Source organism: Solanum stenotomum, chromosome 1, assembly GCF_019186545.1.
Source record: "Solanum stenotomum isolate F172 chromosome 1, ASM1918654v1, whole genome shotgun sequence".
NCBI classification, from domain to species: Eukaryota; Viridiplantae; Streptophyta; class Magnoliopsida; order Solanales; family Solanaceae; genus Solanum; species Solanum stenotomum.
The window spans coordinates 16682934-16696710 of record NC_064282.1 but is presented as its reverse complement, the minus strand read 5'-3'; the positions used below and the strand labels follow the sequence as shown (position 1 = coordinate 16696710).

At 31.3% G+C, this 13777-nt stretch overlaps 2 protein-coding genes across 2 annotated transcripts; one reads left to right on the top strand and one right to left on the bottom strand.

Moving 5' to 3' along the window:
* The first annotated feature begins 4840 nt into the window (after window positions 1-4840).
* On the top strand, window positions 4841-5502 carry LOC125863223 (BON1-associated protein 2-like). The gene has a single exon (XM_049543400.1). It carries the CDS (start codon window positions 4852-4854, stop codon window positions 5437-5439), a length of 588 nt encoding a protein of 195 aa, XP_049399357.1. The 5' UTR covers window positions 4841-4851; the 3' UTR covers window positions 5440-5502.
* Window positions 5503-7065: 1563 nt separating this feature from the next.
* Window positions 7066-12360, bottom strand: LOC125863071 (E3 ubiquitin-protein ligase At1g12760-like). The gene is made up of 5 exons (XM_049543225.1): window positions 11656-12360; window positions 10732-10851; window positions 10521-10653; window positions 7596-7760; window positions 7066-7488 (listed from the first exon to the last, which is right to left on the bottom strand). The coding sequence occupies exons 1-5, from the start codon at window positions 12210-12212 to the stop codon at window positions 7312-7314; spliced, it is 1152 nt and encodes a 383-aa protein (XP_049399182.1). The 5' UTR covers window positions 12213-12360; the 3' UTR covers window positions 7066-7311.
* Between the last annotated feature and the right edge of the window lie 1417 nt (window positions 12361-13777).

The window sequence follows — 13777 nt, the reverse complement described above, 5'->3', positions numbered from 1 at the left end:
ACATAAGAAAAAGTTGGTGAACAAATTATAGCAAATCATTCAACAATTCACACTCATAGTTTTTCTTACGATTTTCATGAATTAACAATGATGAAAAGTTGTGGGAAAGACAATAATAATAAACAAATATGAAAAAAGTCACATGATTTGGGTTTGCTATTTCTTCTTTCTTTTTTAATTTTTTATTCTCTTACCCACATGAAGGAGTTTCTTTCTAATTTTGGTAAAACAACAGGTATCAACATAGTCCATTGAATGATTAGTTTGGATATAAAATTCACTATTTCAAAAATAGATTTTAGCTTTTACTTATGATATGATTTCAATCAAATGGAAAAATTACCTCTCTATATATGATAGTCTTACTCAAGTGTTAATTGAGTAATAATATTTTGTAAAAGATAGATTGCGTATAAAGATAAAATATTGAAATATTTATGGTAATCCTTATTAGTGTCATACACATACTATATTTCAAGTATGAATATTTAAGAGAAAAAATATACTTAAATGGTGTCCATCATTTATGTTGATAACCTCCAGAGGAAAGGCTATTGGTGACATTTTTTTAAAAATTTTGTTGGTTAGATTTGCTTACAAAATTGAATGAAGTAAAAATACTACTAAAGAAAAGTCACTTTCTCCCCTACATTTAAACTTTGAATGTATTTTGAAATATTTCGAAATATTTCAATGATATCTGGTCACTTTGATCTGAAAATACAAGTAACTGTATAACAATTTGTATTAATTACTTAAAAACACTTGTCCTATGTTTTTCAATTATAATTATTTACTAAAAAGCTTTAATTTAGTAATGTTAATTCTATTTTACAACATCGTATAATATATATACAATACACACATGACGTGAAACTAGTATATATATATATATATATATATATATATATGCATATATTTCCACATTATACTATTTAGTCTCGTATTATAATTTCCACATTACAATCCAATAACTTATTTACAAAAGATAATTCGAAGAGATAAGACAATAGACATTATCAGTATCCTACTTCAACAAATTAGAATATTTTAATAGTATGACTCATTACATATATTTTCTTTCTTGTTTCACGTTACTGGGACATTTTTTCTTATATAATTGTAAGTTTTTTATATAAATTTTTTTGAATTAAGTAAGCGTTTGATAATAGATTTTGGGCTAGATTTTAAAATTTTATCCTAAAAAAAGAAGCTCCAGTTTTACTTATAAAATTTTATTTTTTTTCCTAGTAAAAATGCATGTCCAAATAAAATTTCAAGTTTTAAAAATCACAATTTCAAAAACTCAAGTTTTTGAATTTCTAACTTCAAAATCTACGGCAAACCAAAGCTCAATACCCATGGATACATTTTAAACTTTGACTATAGCTCGTTAAAGACTTGCACATTTGCAAGATTTCCAAGGAGTGCATTTCTGAGAAAATTAGTAATGGAAAGTGACCATTCAACAATTTTTTTGTCTCATTTCATCTTGACTAGAGATTTGACTTCATTTTCTATTATTAGCCTTTAAGGCAGGGAGTTACTCCTCCAGCTGGGAATCCTCCGATCAAGCATGATTTTAAGGAACAAAACAGGTTGACTGACTTGCTAGCTAAACAAGGTCAGATGCTGGCGGATCATAACACGTTAAATTTGGCGTGAATTTTCAGTTTCATTTCCAAATTATTTACAGTGTTAAAAACACATTTTTTCTTGATTAATTGAACTATTATACACCCCAGATGGGATATATCATATGACAAAGCAAATGTTCTCAAACTCTTATAGGAGCATGGGACTCTTAATAAAAAGTCGAGAGAAGTGTTAAAAATATTCCTAAACTTGACGAGAATTTTAGGGTATATTTCACTCATATTGAAAGATTGTATGTGTATTTAAGTTCAGTTAGTCAAGTAAATGAGTGTTTTTAAGATTGTCAATATGTCAATAGTTCGAAGATAAAACTAATAATTCGTGTCAAGTTTAAAAATGTTTTCAATACTTCGCTCTTTTTTTGAAAATAATAAATGCAGATAAGGAATGAATTATTTTTAATAGGCCAAAAAAAAAAAAAAACTCCTATATAATTGACTAAATCCTCCTCCTATTGTGGCAGAACAATTTAGGTTTAGCATTAATGTGATATGCCCTATTGTAATGTTACATAATATATTAATCTTCATTTTAACTAAAAAAAACAGTCCATTTTAATGAAGTCGCATAAAATTAATAGAGAATAGTACAACATGGAATTAGGTTGGAATAAAAGTATTATAAAACAAAATGAATAATATACATGATAACGTAATAATATGATGTATTATGATTTCGAAAGTAATATGACATGATCCAGTTGACTAGTATTTCCATAAATTCTAAACCATTTACGAGTCCTTTGATCAATTTTGATGTTGTTTCCAACGAGCCCTGCAAGTCTTTTTTAATTAAACAAGATAACTCTCCACTATTAATTGAATTGAAAGTACATTTATATATATAAAATATATGAGCGTAATAGGATCAGACCACACGACTTAATTATTTATAAGTATTATTTGAATGATTTAATAATTTAAATATTTTTACACTGACAACATACTCTTTAAATTAATTCTAACGATGATGACAAATGTAACCGTGGAGAAAAAGTTGATGTACCTAATTATGGATTTTCCCCCTACTTTACCTAATTATGGTTAGGAAGCATTTTCAGAGAAATTTCTCAAGCTTTATTATTGAGGACTCCTTGAAATACATAATTTGTATCATGATTCACGTTACTCCTCCAGAGACAAATTATATATCAACAATTTAAAGGAAAGTTTTATAAGTCTTATTTTATACTTTCTCTATTACATAACTAAATTTGTGAGACAATGCATATTATATTATGAAAAATATTTAAGGACATAATTTAAACTATACTTTCTACTATTATCCTTTATGCAATCATAAACAAAATTTTATAAATAATGCAATTAATCTCTTAGAAAAGATCAAACAACATTCAAACTAAGGGCAAAAGATAAAAAAAATTCAAACATTCATCTTGAATTTTGAACAATCAAATTATTTTGAATAATAAAAAATGCCCTAAAAAATTAGTTAATACGAGTAGTATTCATTTTGTTCTTATTTACTTGTTCATTTTTTACTTGACACGTTTATTAAGAAAATAATAATTGACATAGTAAGATTACTATTTTATCCCGGACAAAATTTCAAAATCAATCTACTCATTAATGAAGTTCTACCTTTTTCAAAAACATTTTGAAGATATAATTAAGTAAAAAATATTGTCTTTTCTTGATTTCTCAAAAAATGACAAATAAAAAAAAAGTAAAAAATCAAAATTGAACGAGTAAAATAGAGGAAATAGTTGTTAGATAGTCATTACTTTTTCCGCATAACAATTCTCACTTCTAGTAACAATTACTACTCCTGTCCCATTTTAATTAGATCTTTTAGGTTTTTTCATATTTTTTGAAAACAAATAAGTAAAAAATATAATCTATTAAGCTATTTCTTTTTACTAACTAGACATTTTGTAAAAATTGAGCTATATTAAAAAAGTATTTTTCAATATTAATTGTAAAGTTAAAAATAATTATCAATTTTAATTTTAAAATAATAATATTTTTGAGCTATAAACGAGATTAAAAATGAAGTAGTAGTTAATTTAGTCCAACTTTGTGAGTGAAAAAACTATATCTCCGTCCAATTTATATGTTTTTTTTACTCGGTTAAAAAATAACATATTTTTATATTTAGTAATAATTTAAATATATATATATATTTATTTATTATTTATTTTTATTTTTTTTTAATTTTTCCTTAAAAAGAAATGATTTCCAGAACACATTATTTATAACTTGTTTTAAATCATAAATTTCAATGTTACCTTTTTTTTTTAAGATTATGAATTGAAATGCTTTTAAATTGAAATGAAGCAAATGGGTACTTCTCAGTTATCACACTTGCTTTGCAACGGCCAAAATAGTTTAACGGGTTCTACGTCAGATTTTGATAAAATGTAATACGTGCGCACCTGCAACATGCACAATTGTTAATTTGAAGTTTAATATGTTTTTAATTATTTGTCTATTTTTTTTAGTTATCGCTAATTAATTGTCTATTTTGACAAATCAAGAAATGATACTTTTTTTTTACTTATTATGCTCTCAATTAATTACTATGAAAAACATAGAACTTTTTGAAAATCTTAAGTTTTTTAATTCATCCATTCATTATGCCAATCATTGTTTTGTTAATAAGTGCGTCAATTCAAAAGTGGTTTTAGTCAAATCATCCCTCTATATATTTATACTTATCCGGTTTGACACACTAATCAATAACTAACATAACAATTTTATTAAGTCATTTTTAAATATAATACATTTTAAAAATGACTATAACTAATTATAAGAGCATTATAAATTATTTGTTGATTTTCACATTGAATAAGTAAAGCAATACCTATATTTGATACAGTAAATAAATAAAAATACAACGAAGTACTAAAAATCAAAATTAATATATATATATTTGGATAAATGTGAAACTAAGATTTTTATTATCCGAATGAACATGGATCCTACTTTTCTTCTCCTTTCCGAAATCGTCGAACATTTATTATTATTGGATATATTAGTCAGTTTTACCACGTCAAACGCGTACGTCAAAATTGAACAAAATAACAGACTACAGACTGGCCATATAGAACCAACATCCCTCTTTCTCTCTCCTTTCTTTCCTCCTTCCTTTAACATATCTATAAATACACATATTATTCTTTTGCATATACATACTGATTTTCTTCTCTTTTTTATTCTTATTATTACAATTACAATGACAATGAATCCTTTATCATTATCATCGCGTTTGTTAGAAGTAACGGTGATATCCGGCGAGAATCTTCTAGATAACCGAAAGCAACCGGTAAAGAAGAACGCTTTCGTAAATATCAAATCAGAATCTTATTCATGCAACCTCCAAACAACTAAAATGGATAAAGAAGGGGGAGGTTTTCCTAAGTGGAACGAGAAATTGATCGTTGATTTACCCATGCATGCGCGTCATCTAACGGTGGAGGTTCAATGTAAAAATTCCTCCGGGATCAAAACCGTTGGGATCGCAAAAGTTCCAACGTCCGATTTTATTGGAGGAATTTTGCCCGAAAATTATTTGCATTTTTTGAGTTATAGGCTTAGGAATGAAAAAGGGGAGAAAAATGGGATAATTAATTTTTCTGTTAGGGTTAAGAATGCGGCTCCCCCGTCTCAAAGTGCGGCCGGTTGTGCTGCGGCTTATACGCAGCAGTGGACGGCCGCACCGATAGATATGGGAAGTAGTTATAACGGTTCTTGTGGGGTTGTTACGGGTGTGCCCGTTTATCCGCGGAGTTTTTTAGGTAATTCAATGGCGAAGAGATTTTGAATTTTTTTTATTTTACTATTAGTTTTAATTGATTAAAATAAACAACAAAAGAAATTGTATAGATATGTTTTAGGATGAATTTGATTACAGTTTTTTTTTAATTGAAAGAAAGATTACGTTAAGTTGCGTTTATTAATGAGTAGTTGATCGATTCAAAATCATAACAATATTGATCTATGTCATATTCAAAATCATAACAATATTATTGATCATGTCATATCTGCCTTTTAATACTCAAATATGGGGTAGTGGTGGGATCTTTCAGCCCATAATCAAATGTCTCGCGTTTGGGTGCCTAAATTTTGAATGCTAATTTAGTCGGGCCTAATAATATGAATACTAAACACAGTCTTGGGGCGGGGTTGGTAAAACCCTTGGATAAGAATAATCTCTGTGTATTGACTTTTGCTATGTACGTAGGTAGTATTCATTTGTCTCTTCAAATCTACTATTTCTGCTTGATAACAATAGTGTTCTTCTCGTGTCTATGAGTCATGAGTAACTTATTTATTTAACAGTACTGTTTTGACTGATGATGAATTATACTATGGTGAATTGTTTGTTAATGTATGAACTTGCTTGAAAGTAAGAATGCTATAGTTGTATTAAGCACTTAACTGTGAATAATCCGTATAAAATCATTTCTGATTTATCTGAAAGTTGGCTCTCTATCAAAAAAAAAAAAAACTAAAACAATAAAAACAATGATGTCCGAAAAGAAAATTTTAAATTTTGGTAGTACTAAATAAACGTTTCTTGATTCACTTACTTCTCAAAATATATGTGCGACATTTTCTTTCGAATCTAATTCGTTTTGCTATTCGTATATAATGTTATTTTAAACACAATTGTATTTTTATAGTTTAAGTGATAATATGTATGAACTGCTAATGGGAGTAGACGTTAGACGAGGGTGATGGCGTGATGCAATTTAAGAACTGAGATTAGTTGGTGTTAAATGTTGATATATGGGCTATTTCTTATTGAATGGTTACCCTTTTTTGGTTATTGGCGGATCAAGATTCTTCACCATTTTCTTTAATTTATGGGCTCATTTCAATTAAGTGGAATCCTTAAGTCACATTTTTTTCACCAAGAACATTTTCAAAAAATTTACTCTTGAATTTGGAGTATCCTGCTCACACAATTCACAGGTTCAACCAGCAATTATTTTTTCACAATCAAGGGTGTAATACTCCTTGTAATAGTGATCCTTACATATCGTTTATGACTATTAATATAAATAATAAGGATAGCAGACACTAACGAGCAAGAATTAACAATCCAACAATCAATCTATGTAAAGTGAATCAGTCCTAAAGAACCCGGGAAAGGGCTGTTGTATGATGGGTACACAAAAAGTGACGAACTTGTTTTGATAACAATATCATGCTTGTCTGTTCAAGAGAATTGGATGATCGCGCCAAGGGCTGCTTTAGTACAGGCTGAGTTTGGTAAACGTCAACCTGATACATGTAGTGAAGTATATGAAGATCTAGTAATATCTTATGCTTTAATACAAATCAAGAATTGATCAATGGCAATACAAACACAAATGCACAAGTTGGCCAACACTAGTGTAAGCTGCCCTAATAGGGGAAAGGAGAAAATTTGTGCGCTTATCACTCACTACCTTCAAGATTATGAGATTTCATACATATCACTAAGATTAAATTGGACATCTACACGTGATATACAAGAAAAGTTATACAAACATGTAAGCCCACAAATATACACACTACAACATGACAAGAGAAGCCAATGCTATGATGTGTGAATATAAGCACCTACAAAAGTCTGAATATGGTACGAACACCCATAAGTACAACAAGATCTTCGTTTTGATGGCAGCATTTACAGTATTACGCAGTCTTATGCTTCTTCACTGCTGCTCTGGTTGCCATTTTTAAGTATATTGAACTTGCAAAGAGGACAAGTCGCGTTCATGTACAACCACTTGTCTATGCAGACAGAGTGAAAATGGTGACGACAAGGGAGCTCACGCAGCTCAATTCCATCTTCATAGGGACAAAGGCAGATGCAACATTCCTGCAACAGACAAGAATGAATGAAATTAACTTCTAGAAGGGGATTGGGAAGTTTATCCTAGGTTTTATGGAAAAATCCAATCAACAAAAGAAATTTATTGAACGCACAGCATCTTCCAGTGGAAGAACATGCTCAATGGGTGTATCAGTGTCACATTCAGTCATTACTCCTCCAAATGATTCTTGAATCTCGCCATTTTGTTTTTCAAATTCACCAAGTCTTCGAAACTTGTATTTAGTCAATCTCTCAACGTCTTCCTTGGTTGCTCCTTCCTATCTCAAGAAGAAAGCAATTTTGAGAAAGGTATTCAGACAGTTGATGTAAAAGGAGAAACTTTAGGATGCAAGAGACACAATCAATAGCATAAGATAGAAAATAAACGCAGTTACTTTCTCTGTACAGTTGACTAGCCATGCGATATTTGAAATTATAATCATTTAAATGTACATCAATCCTAAAGTAGGAACACTGTTCATTTACTTTCAGTTCATTTCGGTGATGGTAGTGAATAATCTAGACATAAAATATTTCTTTTCATGAAACTCAGCACAAAGTGGGACTTGAACAAAAGATAAGGACCTACAATATCAAATTCAAATTTCCAACAGTGTTCAGTACGTATACCTTCGTTTTGCATTTTGAAAAGAAAAGAAAAATTGGAAGTAATCCAGACTTAGACAGATGCAATAACATACCATAGCTTACAATTATCAGGCACATCAAATCAACCATGTTAACCAAATACTATTTCGCATTTATAAGCCTTCTTCATACAAATCACAAGACCCTAAAGTAACTAACATACACGAGTTGAAGCAATTTTACTACCATGATGATATGTCTGCATTCTTCTAAGCACCAACAACAACAACATATCCAGTGTATTCCCACAGGTGGTATCTGGGAAGGGTAGAGTGTACACAGACCTTATCCCTGCCTCGTGGAGGTAGAGAGGCAGTTTAGCAATTTGCTTCTATTTGGAGAATCAGAGATATAAGGGAGACAGGAAAAGCGAGTATTACTGCTAGTGAATTGGGGGAAATGGGTTGGTAAATCATATTCAGACCACAGAGTGCAAATCATACTTGAGTTATAGTGGATGCAGGCTGTATACTCAACTGGTGGGAGTAATGAATGGAAAAGACAGCCAAATTGTGAATGTTACATGCATGTAAAGAAAGCTCAAGAATGCTAGTCTCCAAACACTTCCTAGAGTAGCCAAGATTAAAGGAAAAGTGAGGCCCCAATTACCAAGTTATACAGGTCTGAAACCAAATAAGAGCTAGAAATATGTGGATTCAACAAAGAGTTGTTACCACTTACCACTAAACGAAAAAGTATCAAATCCACATAGTTCAGTTCTACATTATTACCTCTGTTTCATTGAAAGCTGTCTTATTCTATAAGTAGTGAAGTAAACTCCAGCTTTGCAAACTAAGCAGGATGGACATAAGGAGGATGATAGATGACACAGACCAACTTCTGAAATTTACTGCATCAAATCTTTTATTGAAGTTTCACTTAAAGTGAATCTCATGTTAGAGCTACTAAAAACAAAGGTAGAGCCAAACAAGACGTGATCGTTCTAACATTTTGACCAAGAAACCGGACAATTTGTGAACCCTCCCCCACCTCAACTACCTACAATGGTCTCTTAGTTCAAATGCTGTCCATATTTTATCTCTTTGCAATATCTAGAGAATTGCCTGGGTTTTTTTTTTATTTGGGGGGGGAGGGTAAGTTATCCCAAGCATGGCAACCAAACAAGACAACAAAATTTTATTCTAGGACTATTTATTGTAATCCCTCACACCAAACGACCCCTTAGTTAAAGAGCAACATCACAAGACCTTCTACATCTTGCATAACATCTCATATTAGCAATTTAGCATCAGTAAGATGATAATCTATCTACTTCATTAACAAATCATAAAAGGGTGACTCAATAACCCACCTAAACAGTGTAACTATAGGGTTATAACACAAAAGAATTTTATTGATTAATGGAAACTATATACTAGTCAGTGAGGGTTCATTTAGCTGACCCAAACATGCTTGGGATTGAGGCATAGCTATTGGGAATGAAGTGTGAAAATGATATGCTCCTTCCATTTTATTCTATAATGACTATGTGTTATCAAGCACAAAGTTTAAGGTATAGATTTGACTAAAATATTATAGTAGAGACAGTGGAATAAAAGTATCAATGTAATGGTTCAAAAGTAAGTTTGACAGAGAAACCATCACATCAAAGTTTAAAAGTTGAACAGTGTTAATGAATTTGAATTCTTGAAAGTTGTATAGAAATAGAATGGTGTAAAATATTTTGAATGTCGAAAAATGCAAAATGTCACCTAGATTGAAATAGAGGGAATAATACAGTTTCTTCTACCTATATCCTCTGGATAAGGGGCCAACTGCTTGCCATTTGCCACCCGAATGACAAACTAAATTGTATGTTCCCGATACAAGGGCATTGTTGACATTTATTAGCTCCTGCCTCCTACTATCTTAATTTAGGTTGTATACATGTATAGGAGCTAACTATTTTTTGTACTTACTGCATCTTCTTGATGCATGTCAATGAATCATTTCATTGAAAAAAAGGAGGCCTCTACTGTCTACTACAAAAGCAAACTACAGAGTTGAATTGCAACATCTTCTCTCTTTTTTCCGGAGGTCTCTACTGTCTACTACAAAAGCAAACTATTTTCAGAACAGTTCAACTTATCCTGTGAATTTATAAATTTATATTGACACTTCCATCCATGAGAGAAGAATACATGAAGATCGCATATAAAAAAGAGCATCTATGTTAACCATGAGTTCAAAAAAGAGGTGTTAATTAGAACCATAATAGAATACAAAGGGATGAAACAAAAGAATAAGATATCCAGAACATACTTACACAATCTATTTCTTGCACTTGCAGACTGTCTTTTAGCTGATAATCGGAACTAGATCCCAAGAAAGTAATTTCCTATGTACGATGTGATATAAAATGTTTAAAAAAAAAAAAAATTCATAACTACCTGGTCTGCCACTGCATATAAAATAGCTATGATACATGGTAGACAGCAACAAACAGCAATTCCGATGAGACATGCCACGGCAACACATATAACAACAAAGAATACATCAAATGCTAGAAATGTGAGACACAGCCTGCAAAGAACCCAAATAAACATCATATCGAAGTAAATCACAACAAATACAGAAATCAGAGACTTGCTTGGAACAAACCAGTAGAGTTGAGGTGCATCACGGATCAAACTTTCGCCACCAGCAGATATCCAATAGAAACCAATTATCCACCAAATGAAAGAAAACATGGTATTTGCAGATTCCAGATGCTTAGCAACACTGAAATAATATGTTAAGACATTAATACATTATGAGGCACAACCATATGATTTCCAGTTCTCTAGAAACAATGAGGTACTGGCAGGATAACTACCAAGAGAAAAGAATAAGAAGAACTATCTTCCAAACACTGTGACACTCTTCGGCAACAAACTCTTTTTTATCTCTTTATTTTAATCTTTTTCCTTGTAAAACTACAGACAAGCTTTCATTATCCACCACATGCATCGATTTCAATTACCTCAAGCCTCATAGTCACATATTAAGAAGCAGGGGCAGAGCTAGTAAGGGTCCAGCGAGTTCATGTGAACCCTTCGGCGGATAATTACACTGTTTATACATGGTGAAAGTTATTTTCCATGTATATATTGTAGATGTTGAACCCTCTTCAATTGCTTCATATTTTGAATCCCTTAATGAAAATTCTGGCTCTATACTGTTGAGAAGTCAAGAGTATCTTTCTCCCACCTGACAGACCAGTTCCTATGTCTTTCAAATGCACTAGTAACATGGATTGCCAATTCTCTACATGATAACTATGATAGGAAGCATATTGAGGAGTATACAAATTCATTTCCAGCAACCTAAGCAACTTATACCTGGACCAAGAAACTATACATACTACGTATTCAACTCAACATGCCTATCCTAACCTAACAAACAAACCCTTCTCCATTAAATCAATGAAATGATAAAAACAACAGCATTAACAACTACTGTGCTAACTATGAACAACGGCAAGATTTACTCGTGCCACCAATAAAAATTCTCCTCAAATCACATGTCTCCAAAGAGAAATTATACCTAGTTTCATCTTCATTCTGACGCCCCTCGGACTGATAATCACCAGTTTCCCCGCTGTCACTTCCGGAACTCGAACTGTTCCAACCTCCAGCAGCGTTTCTCTGCTCAGAATTCAAAATTGGAGAGGAATCGCTAAGCTGAATTCGGCGTCTATATTCAACGCAAACACAAACCATGTGAAGCAAACACTGTAAAGCATATCCAACAATCCAAAGCCTCAAAGGCATAGAAGGTAACTCATCAAGGCTCAAAATCAACACAGAAACTGAGACAATCACAAAAGCTAAGTTCCAGATAAGATCCAATATCACTATAGGTTTAGAATATGCCCAATCGCTTTGTCGTTCCTCTATGTGCTCAGCTGCAGCTTCCCTCACGCGCCTCGACGGCTCCCGCATCAGTCGGTGGTTACTTGCTCGCCGGAGAAATCGAGCCGCTCCTCTTAGGGTCGGGGCCCGGCGCGCCAACCGTCGGCTCCTAAAAACCTGATCGGTAAGCAACGGAGTCGTATCTACACCGTTAGAACTATCGTCGTTACCGGCTCTCGCCGTCGACATCGTCACCGGAAAATAAAATTGACCGAGAAATTATGAAAGGATCGACGGTGAAATATTGGAATTTAGAAAATCGTTTGAGGAAGAAGAAATTCAAAAGTTTTGGATTTTCAGATATGAAGTTTAATTACACTGTTTATATACGTGGATTTATGGAGTTTTACCTGGTCGGGAGTATAGAAATGTTTTTTTTACTTCCCATCTGTCGAGCTGTCATTTGCGAATATAGTAATTAAAAACAAGTTAACCACCACGTTTTTTCTTTCTTTTTTTTGTCATTTGATTTTTTGACTTTTGGTTATTTTCTGTTCATTAGTTGATCTTGATTACTACGTACTTACCAAATCAAGCAAAAATTACGTCGATTAAGATCAATAAATATAATATGTACGTCTTACTTGATAGTAAATAATTTCTTAATATATAATATTATATAGTTGAAAAATTATATTAATTCTTGTTTTGAATTTATTACTAAAACCAATACGAAAATTGACGAACATGGTCGGTTAGAAAATAAAGAAAAAACTAACCCAATTTGTGGATTTTGTTGTTTTTTTTTTAATAGAAAGTCGATAAACTTTAACACTCTGTTTGGATCATTGTTATCTATTGTTTCATAATGTATTGTATTCTATTGTACTGTATTGTATGGTAGATACAATGTTTGGCTAGACTATATGGTTTGTTATTTAATAACATTTTAATTGTTTGGTTTGATTGTATCGTATTGTATTGTAATTTATAAATTTACTAAAATATCCTTAATTATTCTAAGGTAGGAGGTTTGACTAGAATTAAATAATATAAGGTAAAGGGAAAAATAGTATTTTGAAAATTTATGTAAAGATATAATAGGAAAAAGAAATTAAGTAACAATAGGAACACACCAAATTGGTTGTTCCATAAAATAGGGGTTTTCATTGTTACGTAACAACGAAATTTAACAATAAAATACAATACATTTTAAGTAACAATCAAAACAAACATTGTAGGTATAGTAACGATACAATACAATATAATGGGTAATAATGATCCAAACAGTGTAAGAAAATTGAAGAATGAATGGACGTCTTTTTTTTTTGCACGAAAATTATAATAAATTTTTAAAAGAAAATCAATGCAATCTCTTAATTTTATTTTATTTTTACAAAAGACGAGGGACTCTATCAGTTTTTGAAGTTCAAAATTATAACTGGAGAGTATAAATAAAAGCGATAAAAATATTTCATCAGAGAACATGTGTGGTGTTCGAATGGTACGTAGAATTGTCCAAAGACTTAAAAAATATACCTAGGTTCGATTTCACATAGCTATACTTTTTGGGTGTGTTTGGTATGAAGGGAAAGGTTTTCCTGGAAAACAAGTACATTTTTAACTTATTTTCTCATGTTTGGTTGATGAATAGAAAATGTTTTTCGGAAAAGATTTTTAGTGTTTTGATTTATGAAAGAAAAATGTTTTTGAGAAATATCTTTTATTTTTACTAAAGTAGAAATATTTTTTGAAATTGAATATATTTTTTGAAAACAAACTTAAACTTTTTTTGGGGGGAGGCAGGGGGCTGG